Genomic DNA, 27,327 nt, shown 5'->3' with positions numbered 1-27,327 from the left:
AGTTACCAATACCAATACACAAAACTACAGCCATTCTATGCCAAACCAATATAGCGGTTCTCAGATTTTCGTGAAAAATGATAATTTTGTTCTTTATCGCAAAACATTCGACCCGTATTTTTTTATTTTTTCATTAGGGTGACCATTTACATTTTAGGGTTGTCGGAAAAATCAACTTTTTCCTCTTTATTCCAAAAATGACTTTTTTCAAAAATTCATAACTTTCGAACTACTAGACCGATTCAAATGATCGACATATCAAATTAAAGCCGATCACCAATCAATCTTTCTCGAAAAAATACTACACCTGCAGAAAATTTGAATTCTGTTCTCGTTATAGTATCGGGACCAAGGGCGCTATATTTTTTATGTTTTTCTGAAAAGCGTATTTTTCACATAACATATCTCGAAACTAGGGAGGCATTTTTTTCGTTTTTGAGTTTTGATTTATCAAAGTTACCCGATGGATGGTTATTTTCCCAAAAATGACCTTTTTCAAAAATTTATTACTTTTGAACTACTGGACCGATTCAGATGATTGACATATCAAAGCTTACTAGCCTAACCTTTTTTGAAAAAATAACACACTTACCAATTAATTGGCCATACACACTTACCAATTAATTGGACATACGTCCAGTCTACGTTTGATATGTCGACCATCTGAATCGGTCCAGTAGATCAAAAGTTATGATTTTTTGTAGTGGAAAAAAATGGAAAAAATGATTTTTCGGACCATCGGTTAACTTTGAAAAATTATAACTCAAAAACGAAAGAAACGCCTCCCTGGTTTCGAGATATTTTATATGAAAAATCCTCAGTTTTCCAGAAAAAATAGAAAAAAATATAGCGCCTTTGGTCCCGAGACCATGAAAACTATAAAAAAAAACCGAATGTTAAATTGTAAATGTTTTGCAAGTTCCATTTAATGACCTCCAGTTGTTTTTTTTGCAATAATATAGTGTAATAAAACTGTTCGCAATTTATGCTTATTTGGCCCCAAATTCTTTATTTTCTATTGAATGCAACTAACTGTTGTTTACACTTTAACCATATGTCAAACGCTGCGTTCGACAACTGATGTGAAGGAAGGAGTCTTCTTACATACCTAATTGTTGTTTTTTAACCCTTTATAGGCCGTGGCAACTACAGTGTCGGACAAAACATTAAGACCACTGCTCAAGCAAAAAAAAGGCGACAAAACTTTGAAAAAAAAATCCAATCTAGTGCTTTAATCCATTTATAATAGTTTATTTGCATTGCTCGAAGTTGAAACAAGAGTCATTCATTAAAAAATGCGTTTTGAGCACACCGTGTAACCTTTGTTACACATCACTTCACGCACCCGGTTCGGCATGGATTTCACCAGCTTTTGGCACGTGGTGACCGAGATGGCGTACCAACAAGCTTAGATCCTATCCCACAGTTGCTGTTTGTTATTCGATTTCCCCGTATGCACCGACCTTTTCACGACTTCCCATAGGTCGACTTTGTTATCCTGGTGGCATGTAAGCGCAGCCTATTGGGTGATTGGACGTTTTTCCGTCCGTGCTGATGAGACTTACCTTCGTCTCATCCGACCACAGTATATTTCGTCGCTGCTTTTCACCTCCGGACCGATCCAATCGCGCCGGATCTTTTTCTAGGAAAGATCAATTTCTTGGAGGCTCGCTTAATGGCAGAGTCATCCTTCGCGGTCCTTTTTCTCGGGCGTCCAGTCGTTTTGGATTTTTTGCGGTCATGTAGGGCATTAAACACGAAGGCTCTGGATCGTCCCAAGTACTCTGCGATTTGGCGTTGGTTGCTGCCTGCACAAAATACCACCGAGAAACAATCAATTTTCTTCAAAAATCGGTCGAAACAGTCGAAACGAGGAACTGGTTCTAAATTTTGTCGCACCGGTTTAAAATTTTGACAGCTATCAGTGGTTCTTGCTAAAATGGGTTGCTTTGATTTCGTTAAACCTGCGGTTTTCAAAGTTGTCATACTGGTATTAGTGCTCGCCGCTAGGTTTCGCATATACTATATTTAAATTGGCATTTAAAATTAGTGCCTGACATTGTATATTGCCACCCACAAAAAAGGGTATCCGGCAATACAATTTTCTTAGGGCCGCTACGAATGTACGATACTGTTTTGAGACTAATTTTTTATGTGTGTGCTGTTTAAATTCGTTGAAAATGCAACATTGATAAGTTTTTCATTGTAAGCGTATTATTTAGGATGTAATGTGTAAGATCATGCAGTTTTTTCAATAAATAAATTGTGTATTTGATGAAAAATTCAATTTTTCTTTCTTTCGGAATTCCATCTATTCGACTTGATACATGCTACATGCTACATGGTTCTTGCAAATCGGAGTTTATCATTTTACGACATAATTGCTCTTGTCGAGGGATGTTGGCCTTATCCAATGGCTTGCGGATCGGTGCGGCGTGTGTAGCATGACATGTTCGACATTATTGAAGCAATTACATCATATCGTCGTTTCCAATTGTTGGGAAAGGGCTTTATTTTTACTGAGTAATTCTAAGGAGGAATCCATTCATTCTTCAAGCGTTGATAATTCTTCTTCGGATTAGGGAAGTGGTATAATAATCATTTCATACAGAAGATAAAATGTCCATGTGTTATATGATTGCTACTTATTGACTCGAAAAATTGTTTCGATAACTTAAAAATAGCATTGGAAATAGGTTATTGAAATCACCCGAATCCGTATATAAGCTGGCGCATACTCGGAAATGTATTAGAGGCATATGAACTGCAATGTTTGAAGCCTATGTAATACATTCAAAGAAGGAAAAAAGGAAATCCGTTTAGTTGTGATTGGGAAGTGACGGGAAGATGGTCTCGCTCACTGCCTTAAACACTATGCTCTTCTCTCCCAATTCCATTTCGTTTCTGCAGCCGAAGCGTTTAGCGGAAATGGAGGAATCGAGGATAATTCGATACCGATGGGTACCATTGACTATGGATTTGATAGTGAAGAATACGAAATGTTTGATATGGTGTAGTGGATATTATTTCACCATATCGAAGAAATCACATTTATGAAAGCAGCGTTATAAAATTGTTAGTTTACGAATGCTGCAATTGTTGGGAAGTGGGTATTATTTTTGCTGTGTAATTCCGAGGAGGAATCCACTCCTTCTCAAGCGTTAATAATTCTGCTCCGGATCAACGATGATTCCAATTGTAGGGGCTTGGGAAGGGGATATTATATGCGCTGGGTATTTCAGAGGAGGAATCGATTCTTCCTTTGAGCGTTAAATTTTTTTTACGGCTAAACGGAGTAGTATGATAATCACTTTATTTGAAAGATGAAATGTCTATGAGTTATATGCTTGTTACTTACTGATTGCTAAGCCAACGTTAGTCCTACATAAACCTTGCGGTTATATTACAGATATAACCCACTTCTAGTTTATCAAAAGTAAATATGTGTTCTTCCTTATGTAATGATTACAGTGTCTTAGAATATCAACAAATATTCACGATTAACGAATATGATTTTATTTCAGTGTAAATGACTTTTTTTCAGCTTGAAACACACTGCCCCCATTATATTGATGACAATAACAAACGAGTTTATTTTGTTCATATCACTGATGTACGAACAAATTTGCTATAATGAATGCATACAACGTTGAGTGGGGTTCATAACTTCGCTGTTATTTATACTATGAATATCACAAAAGCAAAAAATTGATACTCATCACATTCGAAACGATACTCGTTCTGGAATTGATTTTGTGTCAAAATTCAAAAATAAAAAATACAGTCAGGCTGAACTATTTAGATAACACAAACGTCAGAGTTCGATGAAACGAACTTTGCAAGAAATCGCGCAGGATTTTGTTTGGCGAGATGGTAACAACGGCATAAATAAAAAGCAGCCGCACACAGCTGCCTTAGGTTAAAAGTAAACAACAGCTGATATTCATTTGGATAAAATGAAATTCAATTCTGGCATATTGAATAACTAAGATGAAAATGACACTGGGTGGAAAAATAAACTTCAAAACATATTGAAGAACAAAAGTTCATTGGCTCATATTCACGGTTGTCTGGATCGGTCATTTTAATTCTCGTTTGGAATATAAAGGTTTTCGATGCAACCTAGCCCGAAAATCTATGCATTTGAGCTCAGCGAAGATGATTTTTTTCAACACTGAATGATTATGTTCTCTGAAGTTGGAGTCGATTCCTTGCCTCGTTTCAACGGACTTATAATGGGTTAAACTATAATCCATAATGATTTAAATGCTGCCCAAGTATTAGTTATAAAAATTTCAATAAACTTCTGAAACTAAATAGGATTAGGTGCAAACACAGCGAAGAAGAAGGAATGGAGAAAGATGAGACAAAAGAAAAACATTGGTATTCGGGTCACTCGCCTATAAGATTAAAATGAATTTTGAGGAATTTACGAGAAGTGCGTCGGTGAAAGGCTGTGATCCTATGATATCTTGACAGATAATTTTCTCGGTTTCAAATTGTTCATTGTGAAATATAGTTTCATTAATCAGTTCAAAAAGATCTGATTCAAGATGAGGTTTGGAATAAATTGAATGCGTCAATCAATCAATCATCCATTATCGTAGAAACGGTCCGAACGCCACGGTAGTTTTTTTCTTCCCATTAGACCCCAACAGTGTATATCAGTGGATGATGAGTGCATAATGGGTAGCACAGGTTTCCTAAATGGGTCCGACCCACTTCTGCGCTGCTTCCATTCACACCTCAGTCTACAATGCCAATGAATTGTCGGCGAGCGGTGCTTCAGAGCATTAGCTAAAAGCGAGTCAATCGACTCATTGTTGTTACCCACCGGGAGGTTCCCATCCCTATTCGCTCCTTCCGAAACGGTTCTTTCTTCGCCATATCGTACCACACGATCCAGGGGGATCACTCGGTGACCGGGGGATAGAAGTGACCCACAAAGCTTAATTTTGCTTTTGAATCTTGCGATAAGTGGAATTAAAGATGCTACCGATATGTACTGAAATAAACGCCACCCGATCAAACCAGAAAAAAAAACGATAGTAAAATGGGGCGCTCAGAAGGGACTTTCACCGCCGACAACTATTGTTGGTAAAACAACGTTTCAAACGTAGCAAAGTAGATGCTATATAATTGTCAAGTGAAAATTCATAACATAAGTCAACACAGAGCGCGGTGAAATTAAGGTGTACCTTTATTCCATCGAACACCTAAGCAGCGATTAAGCTTTTACACGCTCGGAGAAGCGTTTCAAGCCCTGTCTCACGTGTTTGAGGGCACCGTTTGGATTTTCCAAAACTGAGGTGTTGCACCGAAAGAGTTTTATTGCCAAACATAAACCACAATGTACTCACAAGAGACGCTTTAAATAAGGCGAAAAACGGCACTAAACTGTATCAGTATATCCGTCGGAGCTGAAATTGGTGACGAAATTTGTGCGCCCCTCTGTACCTGTTTTTCAATGGAACCTTCTCCGTTTCGTCTCGAAGCACTCGGGAGAAGCAATGCCAAGTGCTTAACCCACTTTTTCTTGAAAACTTTGCCTCCATATTTTAATGTTTATCTTATTCGCGGTTTTGCCGGAACTGTTCAAGTTTGTTGACACCAGGGCCAGCTGGCAATGACCTTTGCGGATGACGACGGTCCCATTGGTCATAATAATTCTGTCTTGGAAGTCGGTGGGAAAGTACAAATTGCTGCTGTGAAAGCTATGCCTTGGGATTTCAGTTAGAGCGACCGTTAACTGAGGGAAGTGCGTCGTCGCGCATAACGGAGGTTCAATAATCGCTGTAAGTAAGCGGATAGGTGATTCTAATTAAACTAACACACAATGTGTTATTTTCGGTAATTAGCACAAAATGCTAAATCGGGATTTCTATGGTGGTATAATATATGTCGCGTAGCATTTTAACATCAGAATACTCTTGATTGTGGAGAGTACATTGATGTCTTTCGCTTTCTTCTCGAACGCGTGAATTGACCCGACAATGTTATATGAAGTGAATAGAGTGTACGTATCTAATGTATCATGTACATTTTGTTTATTGGCTCAAAAAAATGACCTGTGCAAAGGTTCTGCTCGATCGGACATGTTTTAGGGGAGCCTCAAAGCTCTCAATGTTTTGATTCAAATCTCGGTCAAATTTTTTTTCGAGTTAACACCAGATTTCGACGTTTTATGCATTTTTAAGACATTTGGCATCGAAAAAAAATTTCAATTTTTCAAACTTCCTTTCAAATCAAAAAATCAAAACTTTAAGCGCTTTGAAGCACCCCCAAATCATGTCCGATTCAGCTGAAACTTTGCACAGGTTTTTGAAATTCGATGAAGAAATCTTTTCCATACATCCATTGCCACCCTAGCATATAGTGATATTACAGCGCTCGTTATACTGAAATACGATTTAATCCATCAATAATAAAGAGAATCGTGTTTTTGAATTTTAAACGATTTCAGCCTTTATTATATTTTATGATTTGATACGAATTTACATGTGACCTAGCAGGTGCAAAAGTTATAAGATTTAACGTTTGCTGGATTATCTACTCTAATCAAAATAACTGTTTTGAAAAATGTGCTGAAAGAATGTCCTCATGTCGAAATGAATTCATTTCTAGGTACAAATATTTTGTTTTGAATGAATATTCCGCTTTTTTTCGGTTAAGAATAAGATTCAGAGTGATATTTTTTTTATTGAAGTATTATTTGACTGCTATTGATACTTTTTCCATGTAATACAGCCTACTTCTATAATTGGTACACTTGTTACGAAACTCCAGGAACACTGTTACTATAATTGGACCAGGAAGAGGCATTGTCAAACAAGTTTTTTGACGTAGGATTACGTCTTTCGGGAATATAATCGAAAAACGAAAGTCGATCGCATCGCGAAAGTTGTCCAAATGCTTATCATTTCCTGATTGATTTACGATATTTTTGCATCAATCGATTTAGGCGCTCCATAACAATTTTATTCAATTAAAATAAATACATTTTATGAAGCTAATTATCTAATTATTTTCCGGTTTGTTCTGTACTCGCGATTAGTGATCCCAAATTATTAAAATTAATCGTTCATCAGCTAATCGAATATTTTTCAGCTGTACGTTATTCGATACGATTTATCGCCCGAAGTAATCGATTAATCGATTATTCGCTACTTTCCTACTCGATGACGTCCCACACTAAATGATCCAAAGGATTTATATCGGAACTGATAGGGGGTTAATTTCCTTCTCCCAAAACTCCGGAAAATTTTCAGCAAGCCATTTTTGTATTTTCGTGGCAATATGAGCAGGTGCTCCGTCTTGTCGGCCAGCAGCAACCCTTTTCATCCACGGGACAACAGCATCTTGCAGAACCTTCAAGTATGCATCGGCTGTTACTTTTCGTCCTTGATCAAAGAAATGCGGGGATATTACATTCCTCTCGCTGGCCTAGAACCATCACATGGGTCGGAAACTTCCTTGACATGACGATAGGAATCTGACTAAGACTACGATCAAGCCACCTGTCATTCTTCCGATTCACTTTCTGATTCTGATCAATTTTTTTCCATCAGAGAAAAAGATTACAGGTTTAATGTGATGAGGATGCTTCAACAGACTTTCTCCAATCGCCGTGATTCGCAGCGCTCATTAATTGACCTCTGCGTGGCGCATACGATTTATAGCCATGATTCTTAGCCACTCGCCGGGTTGAGAAGTCCGAACACCCGATTTCTCGAGCCATGGACCTCATTGACCTCGCTGGATTCTTTTTAATCACTTTTCCACTTTTTTTAATCCTGCTCCGTTCAGCGGTAGAAATACAAGTGCCATTCCAATAAACTATCATATGTACCTACATGATAGTTTATTATTTCTCCAAACCTTCTTCATATAATAAACTGTTTTTTTCCGACATTTTTACCGACTGAACTATTTTCTTTACGCTTGCTCCGGCTCGCAATAAAACGAAGACGGTTGACCGATTACTCTCTTGTACCGACATCTTTACATTTACTCAACACTGTTTGTTTACATCTGAAATTTGACAGTATAAGCTATCCAGTGTTGCGAGATATATCTGATTCTTGTTCCGCAAGCATGATAAATTTCTATTTCAAATCTAGCTAGAAAAGAAATCTGATAAATGAACACAGCGTTATTGCAATCTTCCTATTTTTCTATTTCTGGCTGATTTCTTCTTTCCCAAAAAAGGCTTGGCAGCTTTTTATCAGTTATCGTTATTATTAATTTTTGGCTACGGAAACCCCTATATTGCTTGATATAGGGGAAGTCCGGGCAAGACGTCCCTGTTATATATTTCAACGATATTTCAACGTTTCTTAGCCATGTTTGTTTTCTTTGTAATGAAATGAGCAATAACGATTACGAATAGGCAAACCAACAGAAATAACGAGAATTCTGAACGCATTCATATTACACCATTCTCAAATAAGCGAGGTAAGATGCCCATATGCGTGTCCAAAACGCACCACAACTAGGGTTTCCAACCTTCCAGTTTTTTCTGTAAATTGCCAGTTTTTTTCAAGCATACCAGCGAAACAGCCAAAGACCAAAAATCTCCAGTTTTTTTTTATTTTCACGGTTTTATCCAGTTTTTTTTAATTTTTTCGAAATTTTCAAGTTTTTTACTCCCTCAAATTATATTCTTTTCTTCCAGTTGTGATAACCCTACTCCGCTTCACTCACATCGAAGACCTTTATGACGATTATCGTCTTTCTCTATCTATATCTTTATATATCTAGTTTAAGTACACAGAAGTACGGTAGGGTGTTTTCTCACTAATTTGTCTCTCTTTTATAGATATTCAGTCCAATCAGCAAAATTATGCCAGTTTGGATAATGTTTATGTAGGTGCTGCTATCGAAATGTTGATCAATGAAAATTTGTCAATATATATAATAAAATTTCGCACCACGCCGTAGCTGATTTCAAGACCAATTCGATAAAATTACACTCTGCAATCAAGGTCTAAAATGTTTTAATTTAAATGATCCTTTAATCATAAACGTGGCGAGAATTGATCCAACTATTGCCATAGAAAGGAAGCATATGTAAATTGTTCCCCTTCTAGTAGGTATTCCAAATATTTGCGATCGAAATGATAACTAGAAAATCGATAATGCATTTAGGGAGATCCGAAACCTGGGTTTTACTAACTTTACTGTAAACGAACGCCAGGATTCTTCTTTTGTGGTAGAAATTTATTCCAAAAGGGTATGAAATTAATTTTGCTTATCCCAAATTGATAAAAAATAATTTCAACATGCTTAATTCTGCGATTATTTTTAGTATACAATCCAAATGAATCATAACTAGGAGGTAAAACAGGGATAAAACTATGCGATTAATTCTAGCTTTCAAAAAATATGTAGAAATAAAGAACAATGAAGAAAAATGAAGCAAAGTCAGGATTAGTAAGATTGAGCGATTGTTTTCAGAATACAATTTGAACAAAACAAGACTGAGAAATAGAACAGGAATATAAACATTTCGAGGAATTCTAGCTTTTAAAAATTATGTAGACATGCATAAAGAACAGTCAGGATTCTAGGAATTCTAGTATGACTACAAAGAGATTGAGGAAAATTAAAAATGCTACGGTACTACGGTACGTATTAACGCCAACGGAGCGCAATTTTTTAATGAGTTTGTTTTTGTGCTATAAAAAATATGCTGAGGGTAAAGTAATAGGGAAGGGGCGAAATCCTCATCTAACGAGGCTAAGGAACCAAGGCGGTTCCAATCCGCCGAGATGACGCAAGCCGAGTTGGCCGCTGATCCGCTGTCAGAAGCGGCGGTCTCTGGCAAGCAAACCTGTTTCCACCAATTGTTAGATGATAATTTCGCTACCATTACATTGGCCTCACAATTAATTTCATTATGAAAAAAATAATTCATAATAAAAATAACACTCCGGTGGCAGTAATACGTAAATACCAAAGCTACATACTGACACTGTCACTGTATAGCCTAATTTGTATTGTTAATATAAAAAATTGTAAAAAATTAAACAAATACATTCTTCCAGCTTTTTTCCAGTTTTTTTCAAATTTTTTCCAGCTTTTTCCAGTTTTTTTTTCAATTTTTTCCAGCTTTTTAAAATATTTGGTTGGCATCCCTGACCACAACAACGAGTCATAAGTCAAACGATATCGAACCGTTTATTTTGAATAACACTTGATTCGCTGCTTATACCTTCCGCTTCCGTTATGTTTCTACCAGTTAGAATCATCAGATGATCTCGAATTTTCGAGGCATTTTTGTTATCAAACGCCGAAAACGCCAAAGAATTTTGAATCCTATATTTTTGTTTACAAGCGTATCAGTATGTGCCGCTGTTCATAAATATATTGTTACGTGCCGCTGTTCACAAATGTGCTGCCAGACTTTTGGCCTTTGTATTTATGAGTTTTTGGTTTGATTCTAAGGTTTGCATTATTCTTAATAATGGATGGATTTTAGTAGTCAGAAACATTGGAATAATTTTGTTCGTTCTGGTTCTTATTACATAATACAAGAAAAGATATATGAAAATGGTTTCATGCTTTTCAGAAGGTATAAAACAATTGAAGAAAATATCTGAGTGAATTGGTAACACCGGAACTGACTACCTCTTTATTAATCTCCATACAGGAGCGATGTGCCCCAATATGAGATGGATTATAAAATAGCATTTTGATATAAAAAATAAATTTTCAACATTTTTTTATTCAAACTCAATTGGTAGCTCTGTTAACAATTGAGAATGTATTGGAGTTTGTAAAATTTAAATAAGTTTTCAATGCTTCAAAAGTCTTATGATAGAAGCGGTCAAAGTTGCTTGAAATCATGCAGTTTTTAATATACTATTATTTTATGAAGATAGACGTGGTTTTTGGTGCTACAATACATTTAATTGTATTTATAATGAAAAAAGGAAGTTGTAAGCAGAGAAAAATCCTGCCGATTACTGCGTTTTCCATGATTTTTCATGGTGGTGCGTTTTACCGACCAAGTGCGTCTTACCCAAAGTTCCCCTAATTTGTACCAAATTGTTTGAAGCTCTAATGCAGTGGCGTCGAGTGGAGCTTTCGCACCCGGGGCGGAAGTGTCTTATTGCACCTCCTTGCTCTTTAATATATGCATATGAAGTATGCTGAATGGTGAAGTATTTGTTAATGTACGGGTGTTTCTGCACCCCTAAAATCGTGTAGTAGGGGGCGGTCCGCACCCTCGCACCTCCCAGTCGCTGGCCCTGCTCTAATGCAACACTAAACTTTTGATGAATTAGTCATTGTTTCATACCCTCTCGGATACAACAACAAGAAATGCTTTCGTCATCGAAGTTGAAATAGAAATATTGAAGATTTTATAAATTTTCGATAACCTATCGGAACGTTAAGACATTTTACCAAGTTATTACAAAGAACTGTACAACTACCATTGCACGTTGTCTGCCGAATGAAACGATTTGTAACAGAATAGAATTCATTGCGTCTATAGATCGGAATGTACAACGTAAGAAATTCTAAAGATTAATAATCAGTCTGGGTTCATCGAACGGATCGTAATTATTAATTCAGTATAATGTAGTCTCATTGCGCCGCAGGTAGATTTCTAAATATTTCTTACTCATACGCATTTTCTTTTGTTCTCCATGTCTCTCCCCCTAATTAATATTCTAGTGATGAAGCACAAAGCCATACTGGTGGCGTTGCTATGTCTGCTGGTGAGTCCAGCAGTGGCCAGACCAAACACGGAGCCACTCTATCACCGCAACCCGCTGGAAGTGACCGAGGAGATAATCCCAACCACCAATACTCTGCCCCCAATCGCCTCCGATAGCGATGGTCAACAGACGTCATCCGGGGAGAACACCGTGTCAACGATAGCGTCCCCAACCACATCGGTTTTATCTACAGCAGCAGCAGCGGTAGCAGCAGTCACACAGGATTACACTAGCAGGTACACTAAATTTGCTGAGGAGAAAAAGTCCAGCGAAAGTCTTATCAAAAGTTTTTTATTAAAAAATTTGGCAAATTTTCGAAAACAACATTTTGGCAATAATGAGATGCTTCCTTCCCTTGCCGACAAACAGAATGCTATTAGATCAGTTTCGATGGCACCACTGGCGCAAACGAGTCCCATTTGGGACCCTCCTGAGGACGGTTCACAGTATCATTATGTGAACGCCAGAAAGAAACCTGTAATTCACAAAATTATCACCAAATGGTCAGACAAAACTCAAGACGCATTTAACTTAGATTATACCGGGCAAAGTGGGTTCATTACACCGATCGAAATGTTTTCCAACTTCGGTACAACCACCGGTATTTACGCATTCCCTACAACTACTCCTGAACCGGTGCTATTCGTGTCGAAACCAGTTTATCAGGATGTGTCTGAGAATCAGCTGGATGTGTCCTTCTTAGACAACGAGTATCCGTCTGAACCGGAGCAAAATATTTACGCAGAAGAGCACATTTATCAGGCTCAACAGGAAGCAATCGATGAGGTTTACACTGAACCACCAAAGCTGGTAGTGAAGAAAAAGCGAAAAAAGAATAAAAACAAGCCAAAGCAGCCTGAGATTCAACAATCTACGGTTGACCCTGACCGACCGGATGCACTGTTCTGGAATGATTTGGAACAGGATGAGCATTTGGGTTGGCCACAGCAGAGCGATCCTTACGAAAATGAAGCCCCGAAAGATCCTTACAATGATGAGGAAGCTTTGAAAAATGAAGGAATCACGGAAAAAGATCCGGAGTGCGGTACCGGGGTCCGTATTTCGGTGGATGGTAAACAGGTTTGCAATACCAAAGCTGAAGAACCTACTCCAGAAGAAGGAACGAAAGGCAGTATCCTGGCTGCGCCACCGGTGCTTCCTCTTGCGGCAAATGACCCAGCTCCGGGACCTGCCGTTCTTGCTGCACCAGCTTCCCCATCTTTTCCGTCGTTGCCTTTCATTCCTCCACTACTTCCACCACCACCTTTTCCGCCGCTACAACCCCCGCAATCGTTTCTGTCGACTCCCCTTGGGGATCTTGTGAGTAACATTATGGAGCCCACTCGAGTTGGTGGTGTTCCGGGTGTTGAGTCGGGAGGCGGTGGACATACCAAGCATAAACATAAGCCCCTCCAGAGCATTGTGGATGATGGTGATAGTTTTGGATCGCTGTTTCCGGATACATCACACGCATTGTTTGGCATGATAGCCGCCATATCGGCCATGACACCCATGAATATTATTTTGGTTACTGTGGCAGCTCTTCCGATCGTTGCGATGGTTATCGCTAGCGTAGGAGTCGGTATGTACATGTACTCGAAGCTTTTGCCACCAATCAAAAATTACAGTACTATTGTGGTAAGGAAGCCACCGTCAGTACCGACCGCGGTGGCGCAGGGATGGCTACCGTCCTCTACGGGTTCCACGGGATGGTTTGATTTCAGCAATATGTGGTCGAGTTTAGGTTTTGGCGAGGATCGACGCCGGGTGGGCAGGCCGAGGCCCACGCGGATTGCGCTGAAGGGGTTGAGTCCCTACCGAGCGCACAGGCCGACCAAGGGGCGATGATTGGGGTTGTTTTGGGAACGAGGAATATGTATTTGTGTATCTAAAACTTTTCTACGGATACTCTAATGATTGAGTTCTTGATACATATGACTATTCATACAGAATTTTGAGGGTTAGTCAGAAGCCTGGTCAAACATCTGATTTGTTTCGGATTTTAATTACCAAAAACACTATGAAAAACCAAAGAATGCGAAATTAATCTGTTTCTGTGTTTCAGAATTTATTGAAGAACCAAATTAACCAATAGTGACCAAGTTAAAAACAATGCCGTTGGAACTTTGGAACGAGTGAAGACCGATAAGTTTTTCATTGCTTATAGACTACAAAAATTAATATAAATTCTGTCAAAAAAGGACCGGCAGTCGATCGATATTTATTTCAGAATATTTATTATTCATCCAAACTTACAGTATCTTCTTCGGAATTGTTCGCCACAGTTTTAAGCTAAACCTTTTATTTTTTTAAAAATAATAGAATTTTTCATATTACACTGATCTTATATTTGGTTTTGCATAATTCTTTCGGTTTCTTATTAGTTTCTCCTTATCTGCTTCAATTACTTATTCAATACACTTTTTCAATTTTTTTATTTACTTCGAAACATTGTCTTTCCTTTTAATTTCCACTTTCTATTAATTCAATGCAATCTATTCTTTTATTGTTTGTTTTCATCTTTTTCGTCCTTCATTTCTATAATGACATTTCTCCCATAAATCTTATCTTCTTTGTTTTTAAGAGGCTTTAAACTTTGCAGTTCATTCGCCTCTATCCCATAAATTGTTATTGTGAGCGGCGTAACCGGGACTCACTCAGTAACTGGTGGTGACGACACAGTGGGCAATACTCCCCCACCCATGTAGTTCTGGTTTGGTTGAACAAGTCCTTTCTGTTTTTCAGCAATGCAAGCTCAGCTGTTGGTCGACTAATCATCCCTTCGGATGTTTGCAACACTGTTCTCTAGATTTGTCCATTCCTTCCTGACACCATGTCCAGAGTCCGTCCTCGAAGCCATCCATTGCACTTGCCTTCGTCTACCACGACCGCCAGATCTCCGGGTTTGAAATCCTACTGGCTGGAACCTCTTGGTGCGTCGGGTTAGCATAGGAAGATATTCATGTACCCAGCGTCTTCAGAAAGTATGCACTAGAAACTGGGCAAGCTTCCAACTGACCCGCAGTGGTTTCTAGTCCAACAGCTTTCGGCAGGATTGATTGACTCCTTGCGTGCCGTAGAGTTCAGCAATACCCATTTGATTTGGATTAACGGGCTAGATTTGACTAACGACTCAGCCTCGAGCGCAACTGTCTAAGAACCTCATCACTAGTACTGTAATTTTAATGGGACCGCCCCCGGGTGCACGATTTTAGGGGTGCAGAATGAACCGAATTTATATGAAGAAATTGAATAAATATGATTTCTGACGGCGGATGGGGATGCAAATCAACTCTCCCACCCCGGGTGCAAAAGCTTCAATCGACGCCACTGTCGATTACGCTTCAAAAACGCCAAACCGGCTGTTGAATCATCAACGCGCCGATGTTTTTGGTCGACGGTCAACAAACACGGCACCCATCGCGTGGATAGCTTTTCTATGTCCAAAACGTCGTGCAAAATGTATCCCACTCAATTTTTTTAAAATGTCTATGGCCTCAGCTAACTCGCGTAACTTCACTTTACAATCGTTCAAAACAACTCGATGCCCTTGTTTTACGATTTCTGGATTCGTAGCCTCTTTTGGCCTTCCAGCGCGAGGTGCATCGGCGATGCTTGTACGGCCCATTTTAAATTCACTAAACAACCGATAAACTGTTGTTCTCAAAGGAGCAGAAATGGAATAGCATTACGTCAACCACTGCATCGATTGTTCTGGAGTTTTTCCCATCAAAAAACAATAATTGATCGAAATACGTTAATCCTTTTTTTCCATTTTTTACACGAATACTCAGGTAGTGACACTTACACAACTGTAGTTTGTGAACAAATAATCGAAATGTCATGAAACTTCACATATAAGCTAGTGACAGATGAACGTCTCGAAATGAATCTTGTTCATTTTTAGTGGCGCCATTTGTTGAAAAATCCCGAGACTTTTCAGCCCATGTAGAACGGAATGGGCGGAAGAAAAGTGGCTAATCCTGGGGATCTCCAGAGAACACGCGTATCTCTCTTAGAATGACTTGGCGAGCGGCCAGTTGTTCGGCAGTACGTTCTGCATTACTGGCCGGAGATGTTGGATTCCTGACGCAAACGGTTGAGCTGGTCCCAACGGGGGCTACGTAACCATGAAATTCGGTATTCGATACGGCTGGTGCTCTGGCGGTGGCAAAAATATCGATTACGTTGGTACTTGAAATTGCTGATGTCTAGATGCTTGCAACGGCAACGACTACGTAGAAACTTGGAATTGTTGATACATCAGAGAAGGCAAAAGTACCGAAGAGTTCAGCCCAAGGCATTTCTGCTGTATTTGTATCACTGTATTTCCCTGATAACTCTCATGTCTCCGATACGCAGTGATACTTTTTGCGTCTTTCAACCCTTTCAGACGGGTTTGCTGGTCATTTTTTTATATTTGCTTTAACCGCAAGCTCACTCGTCCTGCACTGACGTTACTTCGTTCGTTCGTTGTTGAATTGCAGAGGCTTTAATCTCTTAAGACGCGTCCACATTACGCCGAGCGGCCCTGGTCGCCCTGTAAAGCCGACTAAATATGGACGAACCGCCCGGGCTTGCCGACGTGCCGAAAACTGACTCTAAACAAACCGAACCTAACCCGAAACAAGTGGGTCCGGTTCGAGAAAGTCGAACCAAAACAAAACGAAGTAAATTAGCGTTTACGACATTGTGCTTCGTGTGTTCGTGACGGCTTCGTGCACCCGATGTGGCGTCCACATTACATAACGAACCGAATATGCACAGGCCGATCGGCATCATTCAGCATAATGTGGACGCGCCTTTAGAGTTCATTCGCCTCTCGCGATGTTAGTTCTCAACAGGGTTGCCACATATATAGAATATTCTGTATCTTACAGATTCTTTGCCAAATTTCAGATACAGAATCTGTATATACAGAATTCCAGATTTTCAGCAAAGATACAGAACTTACAGATGCTTTTAAATTCAATCATAAATATTAATTTTATTACAGTGCTCACATAGATACCTTATTTTATAAAAATGTTCAACGCAACGTGATGGCTCTCGTTGGAGGCAGTTGTTGAGCGAAATCTTGAGCGATTTGAAGAGCTTAAATTTAAACGATCCTATGACTAAACCGAATATGTTGTTCCTAAACTTTGTTCTACCGCTCATAACGTCAATCGTACTTTTCAAACAGAAAGTTCCCAGTTTTGCAAACTTTATAATGAGACAAGGATGTTATTGTTGATCATGTTGAGTAACCTATGTTTGGAGAGCTACGTGCAACGATTCGCTGATGCTGACCTTGACTCGAAAGATTTTGAAAACTTTCTGAAGAAGCATGACAAGGCTTGTATAACAAATTCAAGCCGCTCAAGACGAATCTTATGGGGTAAAAATTAAGTGACTCAGATATAACTTGTCCCAGCTGTTGGATGTCAAAAGGCGTGATGAGAAATTTTTGTATTCTTTGATACTTTTACACTTTTTGATAACATTCATCAGCGTGTGTCGAGCGAATATTTTCGTTTTACAATGCCAACAAAAGTCCGAAAATCGGTTGGCACCAACAATTATAGACTCTATTTTGAAAGCGAAGAACTATGTATCGGCTCAAGAAGGAGATTCAAGGATGAAATTGCTGAAACCTTTTTATGATTAATTTCGTTGCATTGATAAAGGGTGTGTCACATCAAATTGCATCACGGAAAAAACGCTGTAGAAATTCGCCCAGTAGACCGATCCTTTTGAAAATTTTAGACAGTAAAATACAAACTATTAAACAACTTTTGGCATTTTCTTTTTATTCATACTTCGAGCCCAAACCCGTATGCTCGCACCTTCCTCTTTACCCCGTCCATAAGGTTCTGTACAACGTCAGGTTGTAGTTTTTTTTGAACAGAAATCCATTTTCTCTTGAAGTCCGCCTCCGATTTGACAACTTTTGGGTTCTTCCGGAGGGCCTGCTTCATAATCGCCCAATATTTCTCTATTGGGCGAAGCTCCGGCGCGTTGGGCGGGTTCATTTCCTTTGGCACGAAGGTGACTCCGTTGACTTCGTACCACTCCAACACGTCCTTTGAATAGTGGCACGAAGCGAGATCCGGCCAGAAGATGGTCGGGCCCTCGTGCTGCTTCAATAGTGATAGTAAGCGCTTCTGTAGGCACTCCTTAAGGTAAACCTGGCCGTTTACCGTGCCGGTCATCACGAAGGGGGCGCTCCGCTTTCCGCAAGAGCAGATCGCTTGCCACACCATGTACTTTTTGGCAAACTTGGATAGTTTCTGCTTGCGAATCTCCTCCGGAACGCTAAATTTGTCCTCTGCGGAGAAGAACAACAGGCCCGGCAGCTGACGAAAGTCCGCTTTGACGTAGGTTTCGTCGTCCATTACCAGGCAATGCGGCTTCGTCAGTATTTCGGTGTACAGCTTCCGGGCTCGCATCTTCCCCACCATGTTTTGCCTTTCGTCGCGGTTAGGAGCCTTCTGAACCTTGTATGTACGCAGGCCCTCCCGCTGCTTGGTCCGCTAGACGAATGAACTTGACAAATTTAGCTTATTGGCGACATCCCGGACCGAACTTCTCGGATCACGTCTAAACTGCTTAACTACGCGCTTGTGATCTTTTTCACTGACTGAGCATCCATCTTTGCCGTTCTTCACCTTCCGGTCGATGGTTAGGTTCTCGAAGTATCGTTTTAGTACTCTGCTGACCGTGGATTGGACGATTCCCAGCATCTTACCGATGTCCCGATGTGACTCCGGATTCTCGAAATGAGTGCACAGGATTAATTCACGACGCTCTTTTTCGTTCGAAGACATTTTTCCAAATTTACGAAAAATTGACAGTGAAGCATGGCCGACGTGATCTATACACTTTTATCTGATTATAAGCGAAAGCTGAGGATATAATTCCTAAAAATTAAATTTCTACAGCGTTTTTTCCGTGATGCAATTTGATGTGAAACACCCTTTATGACTTTAACAACCCATAAATAAGAAAAATAATAAATTCAAAATGAGAATAAACCGTTATTTTCATTTTTCTCCAGTTTTTCGATACATATTTTTTATACGGATTTTTTTCTAAAAATTGTACAGAATTAAATGTGACTACCCTGCTGTTCAACGAAGCGTGGGTGTGTTTGCTGGTAGGTTGTGATGATATCGTGATAGCCTCTTCACTTTCGACGCACCTCTCGGAGATAAAACTCCGGATCTGCATCGTACAACGTTTATCAGCCGGACCATATCCTATAGTGGTTTCTTGGCATAATTAATTTTTGATGGACATAAAGTATCCGGCAGTCGTTGCCGCCAAACGTCAAGAAGTTCTCGTCATCCATTATGACAATATCTTCAGACTAGAGATGTGCCATCCGCTCATGAGCTGTTCCGAAGAATCGACTCTTTGAAGTGAGTTGACGCGGAACAGCTCGCAAAAAAAATCAAACAGCTCTTCAGCTCACTTTGATGATGATGAAGGAGAGAAAAGAGCTGTAGAATTGAAGAGAGTGTGTGAGCTGTAAGATTCAAATGAACTGACCGTCTCTCGCTCTTCGTGTTAAGACATCAGTTTAGTTTCATTTGTCCCTCGTCTTTTCAACTGTTATATTCGCGTTGACGGCATTGAGCTTTGTTTACCAGTTTAGGGGGCGCCAAAAATAATAATTGGCTCTCAGGCAGAATGAACACGTTTTTAAAATTCAAATTATTAATGAAAATTAACTTCTGTGTATCAAATGAGTATTCTATTTCAATGAAAAACACTTTGTTTGCAGGCGGTGCAAAAATCTCATAAGATTTTTTTTTTTGAAGAAAACTTTCTATTGTAATGTAAAGCCTCAGTAAAAATGTCGGAAATGTTGTACTCGCCGAGTCTGTTGTAAATAATAGTCTGGAATACGTGTTTCAAGTAATTAATAATATGGTGTGAAAAATTTCATTTGAATTTTAACATTTTCAAACTGGCTTCGTGGCTATCGAGTTTGGGACCCAAATTGAAAGTCGGCACTGACAACTGAGCTGAAGAGCTGTTCATAAAGAACAGCTCATTTAGATGAGCTGATATGATCAGATCTGTTCATCATGATGAGCTGATTTGCACACCTCTACTTCAGACGCTCCTTCAGTCGCTACTGATCGCATACCGGCTTCTTCAACTTCTAGCTGGTTGCTCCGATCTCTCGGCCCAAAAGATGAGGCTACATTGGTCTCGGTCTTTCTCTTGACCGTTAGACGTTCTTGCCTTTCTCCAGAAGGGAGGGGTCTTGTAAATGCCGGGTCGGTTATATTTGGGATCCAACTTCTTTGCTCCGTGGTGGAGTTGACAGTTAGAGCAAAGCATCGAGCATAGTTGTCAACTGATAACGCTGTTAATTGTTTCTGTTTACAACAGGGTTGCCACAACTGTCCATAGATTCGCCACCAGCAGGTGGCAGGGTAATCACATGAAAATTCGCTAAAATCAACATTATCTCTAAAACAAATGTGCAATATGGTATGAATTGATTTGTGAGAGTTTAGTGGCTCATTCATTCAAACCACAATCATGATTATTAGCCACCATTTCCTTCACTTCTTTTTTGTAAGCTTCAGTTGGAGACGTTGACGGCTGACCAGAACGAAGCGAATTTTCACCACATCACGACGATTTTCGAAGGCATTGTATCATTTTATTTTCATCTCTGAAATTGAGGCAAATTCTTCGTTGAATAGTTTGAAATATTGTAAAATTAAACTCCCAAAATCGAGCAGAGTAAACAAACTGAAATAAAGGTAGCGTTCATACTCTTTGTCAGTATAAAGAACGCTCAACTGAACGACAAAATGAAATATGTTTTTTTCAATGATCAGAGTCCGGTACTTTATGACAGAATGTATATTGTCTACTGTTTATAAAATAAGTAATAATAGCTCTGTTCGTTACATGTTGTTGACTGTTTTAGTAACGCTGATGTCAAATTTGCCGTATTGTACCAGGTGACTGCGTATACCAAAGCTTATCGATCTCCCCTCGTATACACTGCCCATATATTTGCCCAATAGTAAAAAAGTTATGCATTCAGTCGGTGCTCATCACAAAACATAAGCGTCGATGAGAGAAGGAAAGCCTCTCATCAAGCCACAGATTCCTGTCCTGGTGCCAAATGTAGAAAAGAAAATAGATAAAGTAGAATTTGAGAAAATGAATTTAATAACGGAATCAATCCAAACGAAAAGATAACCGGAAAAATATGAACACAAAAGAAAGTACGGATTGATGACCTCAAATACTAAGACGATGTAGTGAAAAATGTAGCCTAGCTTAGAGAAACAATTAACCGTGGAAAAGTAGAACTGCTTCCTGCTACTTCATGCAGCTTAAATCCATAGAAAAAAAAACTCTTCTTTGATGGTAATCATCACGCGTGCATGTCTATCAATAACTTTGTCTGCTTACCATTTTCCCATTATTGTTGGGCCATTGCCAATATGTCTGGCAGGTTAACACCATGTAGATTAGATGATTCAGTTCCTCGTTCCGATCGTCTACGAGGGAACAATTAATAGGGATTAATTTGTTCTTCCATCAGTGCGAAGTTGCCGGTTCCCAGGGAGAAATTTAGTACACTGAGGAGAAAATTTCCCATAAATTTATGATAAAAAGACGGAAACCGTCACTCATTAACGAGAAAAAATATTAACTTTGTTCTTTTATGTGCATGTTTTTTACATCTTAGGAACGAGCTGAACGAGCTTGCGGTGCTCATAGGGTAGCTTGCAAGTCATTATTATCGGTATAATCGGTGCAAATAGTGAAGTAGAGTGGGAAGTTTTCGCTTCCGTGAACAAATGACATACGAAAGATTAGGAGCAATTGCCGCGAATGTAGGTTGTCTCGAAGTGCACATTTAAGTGTCAGCTCTCTACAGACAAGCAGCTGTTGTCATATTTTAATGTATTTATTTAAACGCAGCAAGCCATTTGAACGAACAAAAAAATGAATTCGCCAGATTTCAGGGCATCAAACTAAATTAGTTGGCCACGATGTGTATTTTACAACTCATTAAGTAGATTAGAAAATTAATATTTAGAATTATTAGTCCGCATAACATGTAGTCGTAGCATTTAAGTGATTTTAACAAGTAAATAAAATTAAAACATCAAGCTAGAATCTTTCATGAACTAACACTCCATTAATATACACTTCCTTCACTTTCTTGAACGATGGATAGCGTTTTCATCTTACCTCTTTAAATGTCGATTCTATTATCGAATGCATGCCTGCTTATCTGTCCCTCTCATCTGTGCAAATGCTATGGCGATAGATCTTCACAGCTTATGACGCATGTTGGTAAACCAAAAAAAAGCAGTCCTTTGAAATCTAGAATCTGATCTACTTGTTTCATTACAGCCCCCTATTCAAGCGAGCAGATATGCCATTGAAGACGAAAGTTGGAACCTCGGGAGGATACGTTGTTTCCACCAGCACTAAGATTCTGACCAGTGCTGGACTCCACCAATCACATCAGGAAGTTTCGAACGAGGGTAAAGCCAACGTCATTATGTATGATAATTTTTCTGGTCATGTAGGAGCTGCTGAGCCGATATCCGAAGAAGAATACCAGAGGGAGCTGAAGAAGGCTAGCGAAAAGGTGCAGCATAGAGTGGCATCCGCGACCACACCCAAGGAAGGCCTGTCAACGTGGGTTTTGCTTAGTGGTAGCAACTCACCAACGTCAACGGAGTCTAAGAAGGAAATTGTCAACACAACGAAGAAACCCTACACAACAACTACCAGGCGAACTGCCACTACAAGCGCCCGCAAACCAATGACCACTCCTCGTCGTCGACCAACGAACAACACTCGACCCGCTAGTTCGGACGAGAAAAAGGATAAGATCAACAAACTGCTGACCCGCATCAAGGTGGCGACCGCTTTGGAGGCGTCCAAAGTTAAACCCGAAGATAATTCTGGAAAGGTTGAGCTGATCACCAAGAAACCAAGAAAACCGACCCCAACCACAACCACAGCTCCCGTAACGACGACCTCAACTGAATTAGCAATTACAGAAACTCCAGCTCTCACTACTGTCACCATCGGATCAAATCTCGATGACAACGGGGTTGAAACCTCTACCTTCTTGATATTGGAACCAAAGGACGCCCAGTTTGACCTGCCTGAGGATCGATCTCCCGGCAAGGTGATTAAGAAGAAACCCACCCGTAAGCCGGGCGTTGGTGCGACAAAGAAGAAGACCGCGATCAAGAAGAAGAAACCGGAGGAAAAGGACGCAATTAGTGGTCTTACGAAACTAAGTGAGAAGAAGCCACCGATCAAAACCAAACCCATGTCTGCCCAGATTATGAATTACCTTTCGCGCGAGGTTATGCCATCGGTTGGTGTGGGACTAGTAGGCTTGGTAATCACAGCAGGCCTTGCCTCGTATTTCCTGGGCAGTCCATTGAGTGCGCTCCGACGATCGGACGAAACCAATCGCAAGGATGACGTATATTACTCCAACTATGAAGATTATGCTGGACCTGATGGTCAGAATGAGGAAGAAGTATTTGGTAAGCTAATTGCCGGAATGCCCGAACGTTCCTATTATCGCAATAATATCCGCCGACGTACGAATCAACCCACCCGGACTGGTCATCAGTATGGTAATTATCACGTACAGAGTTATTCCGCTAACAGAGTTAATCCACACATTAGCTATCGAAATCGAGCCGCCTACGTCGGAACTCCGGAGATGTATGCCAACTATAATCGAAACGTACAAGCAAAATCACACAACGAATTCTTCTACAATACCCCGCCAAGTTACTACACCAAACAGAGCTCGCCGGTGTACGTGACTCCAGAGATGACAACGTACACAACGACAACCACCACTCAAACTCCCCCGCTGACCAGTGCCGAGCCTGTTTCAGCCGACATGTCGGAAGATGTTTCGGAGCAAGACAACGAGATGCTTCCCAATCCGGCGGCTTATACTGCGGAGCACAACCCGGAGCATCACGCCCAGTACGTGGTGGGAAACGTCTACCCCGACAGCAGTATGATTGATATAATCACTTCGGCACCGGTTCCGGAACATGGTCCACGTCGCCGTAAGCGTGACATTGGCGTTGAAAGTGGCGAAGATGACTTTGATAATGAGATTGGTTCAGACGAAGAGCACGATTCGGTCATCAGTAGTAAACCAACAACAACGAATCCTAGTACTACCCTGGCACTGGACAATGACGCTTCCACGGAGGAGGACAAGGTAGAAACTGGTAACACGCCAACCGCTGAGTTGGGACCAATTACTTGGGCTAATCTCATCCGCAACACCGTCGAAACGAAGCTGGCGATGGGCATCCATCTGCTGCAGCATGTGACCAGCCAATTCCAGAGATATTTGCATGGAGTTCAAGCGCGCGTTGAGAATCATTTCAACAGAACAACGGTACATCAGTGAGAGCGCGATCGGAACCACGGCGCTCGACTGAAACAAAATGGCATTTAAAATCACACAAGAGACACGAGCTCGAGGATTGGATTCTCGTTCTGTTCAGTATGTTACCCTTTCCAGCAGAGTGTCCCAACGATTTAAAGCTTCTGCGACAGGGATGAGAATTTTCTCCTGATCTCGTATCTAACAACAAATTTAAAAAGCCCACCTGCAATCGACCCGTAATTTTTCGCTCAACTAGCGGGATCGGGACCGGTGGCTATTCTGAAGAAAGAAAAAAAAACGGATTGTTGCACTCAGTTTTCCCATCTATTTATAATCAATCGGCACCATACACGTAAGCACACTGAGAGAAATAAATCGATAATAAATTGAAACAAAGAAGAGGGCAAAGGTTTTGTGAGATTTTTATTCCAGCATTGTTGTACATAAAACATTACATTGACACGACTTCTGTTTCGACATTTTTTTATTTAGGGTTTTATTTTTTCTCAATATATTAATTATTTATTTGAACGCATATTTATGACAAAGTGTATTTTCGAAATCGATGAATAAATAAATAAATAAAATTAAAACATCAAAAGCTAGTGTGCGAATTTATCTTAATCAGTCCAAATCGTATAGGTAGCTTCGGCTTGAAAACTTAACGCAACGTGAGCGCAATTTGGAGCTTTTTTGGGCACTCAAAATGAGGTGAGAAAAACAATGACACATTTAACATTATTATATTTTTTACGAGCCCTCCCATTTATTTCACCTGAAAACATCAATTTTTGTACTCTATCAAAATTTCAGTTCTACTCAAAAAATGATCAACAGATTTTAATTGGTTTATGTATGATTTCGCCTAGTAGAAAGGATGAAAAGAGGCGGCATCGTCTACGTTAGCAAACCATTTATTTGATTTTATTATATATTATAACGTGAATATGGGAGGTGTACGAAATCCGTAATCCAATGGGGCGATTGTTTGCTCTGGTAATTCTTTTGTGGTCATCAGAAGGCATATCTTTCAATGCCGTAAGCTAACTGCGTATACCACTCGATGATAAGATAGGATGTTGATAACCATTTTCTCGATACAGTCGATTGTTTCAACAGTATGCGTTCGACATAAAAAATTAAACTGAGTGGCTCAAATTCATCAGATTCCACCATGAAAAAAAATCATGATCATGAAATACATTTTCGAAATGAAATGAAAATGTTCGAAATTATCTAACTAAAAAAGAAATTGAGGTGGGATTCAAGTTCGGTTATCACACAAATGTATCGTGAAATGCTCTGATCACTAAACATAAGTTTAGTTAGAAACAATCATGATTTTATTAAATTTTCTCGAAATCTCGAAAAGCCTGTCAAGCTTGAGCTTGAGCTTGGGTAGACTGTACACTTCGTAGTTGCTCTTCGTGACTGGCCTGAACTAGCGAAATTGCACAAAGAGCACTCCGAATAAGAATCGGTAGCAAATCATTCTCGATATGCAAGTTTCGGTGAACCGAGCTTTAAATAGTCAATAACGACGCCGGCTACATTCTTATATTCACCAGGGGAAGGGAAGGAATGTTAGTATGATATTCACCGCCCGAAGGCCAGAAGGGTCACCTCTATAGCGTAGTTCCCTAGAGATTATCAAGGAAGGAATAGTTGTTAGTGGGGGCGATAAGAATCTGGATTCACTGTGGTGAGTGATATGATTAGGAGTTTTTCTATTTATTTCATTCTATAATAACCATGGACAACAGCTTTTACAACCCTCCTCCTAAGGGGCTTTGAACCCTCTGCACTGGTTCTCAATAGTTACAGGTTCTTTTTCGGACCTGATAGTATAGAGATGCGTCATTCGGAGTTACAATCTCGAAAAGTCTGTCAATGTCGTATATTTCATATATTGGGTTGGGGAAAAAGAAATGTCGTATATTGTCAATATAGCATCGGGTCATACTATACGGCTATTTAAAGATGACAATCTGTGCTACACGTGTTGTTTTGACAGTGTTGTGATTGTCCTTTTCAGTCTCAAGTTATAGTGTGTCAAAGATGGAGTCCACCAAGCAAGAAATTCGCCATATTTTACGTTTTTACTACCTGCGAGGTAAAACTGTAACGAAGGCGGCCGAAAAAATTCGTGTATTTTATGGACCCGATACTGTAACGATTCGCACAGCACAGCGTTGATTTGATCGATTTCGTTCTGGTGTAGTGGCTGTCGAAGATACACCCCGTACTGGTAGGCCAATCGTCGTGGAAACCGATAAAATCGTTGGAATCATCCAAGTAGACCGGCATGTGAGCACCTGGTCGATTGGCCAGGAACTGGGTATAGACCATAAAACGTTTGGAACCATTTGCAGAAGATTGGATTCCAAAAAAAGCTGGATGTATGGGTGCCACAAGAGTTGATACAAAAATAATCTTTTAGACCGAATCAACGCCTGCGATGCACTGCTGAAACGGAACGAACTCGACCCATTTTTTAAATGAAGATGGTGACTTGGTGAAAACTGGATCACGTACGACAACCTAAAGCGAAAAAAGTCGTGGTCGAAGCGCGGTGAGCCGGCCCAAACCATCGCCAAGCCCGGATTGACGGTCAGGAAGGTTTTGCTGTGTGTTTGGTGGGATTGGAAGGGAATCATCCACTATGAGCTGCTCAACTATGGCAGGACCCTCAACTCGGTTCTCTACTGTGAGCAGCTTGACCGTTTGAAGCAGGCGATTGACCAGAAGCGGCCAGAAATGATCAATAGGAATGGTGTTGTTTTCTACCAAGACAACGCTCGGCCTTACACATCTTTGATGACCCGCCAGAAGCTACGGGAGCTCGGATGGGATTTCCTGATGCACCCACCGTATAGTCCGGACATGGCTCCAAGTGATTATCATCTCTTCTGGTCCATGCAAAACGCTCTTGGTGAGTTGTTGGCCTCAAAAGAGGCTTGCGAAAACTGGCTGTCTGAGTTGTTTGCAAATAAGGTGGGGTGGGGGGGGGGTTTTTATAAGGGGGGGATAATGAAGTTGTCTTCTAAATGGCAACAAGTTTGCGAACAAAACGACGCATATTTGACTTAAATTGGATAATTTTAAGTATGTTAAATAAAGCGTCAAATTTCGATCAGAAATACGACATTTCTTTTTCCGCAACCCAATATTTTGAAGTGTCTC

General features: G+C 40.1%; 1 protein-coding gene across 1 annotated transcript in view; it reads left to right on the top strand.

Annotated features, from left to right (window-relative positions):
* LOC129779041 (mucin-2-like) overlaps window positions 1–24,745 on the top strand; it is a 39,815-nt gene extending 15,070 nt beyond the window's left edge. The window contains exons 2-3 of the mRNA XM_055786284.1: window positions 11,683–11,962; window positions 22,110–24,745. Of these exons, the coding sequence (XP_055642259.1) occupies window positions 11,683–11,962; window positions 22,110–24,165 (2,336 nt within the window). The 3' untranslated portion in view covers window positions 24,166–24,745. The remainder of the gene's footprint in view (window positions 1–11,682; window positions 11,963–22,109) is intronic.
* Window positions 24,746–27,327: the final 2,582 nt, after the last annotated feature.

The sequence above is a fragment of the Toxorhynchites rutilus genome, chromosome 3 (genome assembly GCF_029784135.1).
Source record: "Toxorhynchites rutilus septentrionalis strain SRP chromosome 3, ASM2978413v1, whole genome shotgun sequence".
Lineage (NCBI taxonomy): Eukaryota > Metazoa > Arthropoda > Insecta > Diptera > Culicidae > Toxorhynchites > Toxorhynchites rutilus.
This window is presented reverse-complemented; position numbering and strand designations above follow the sequence as displayed.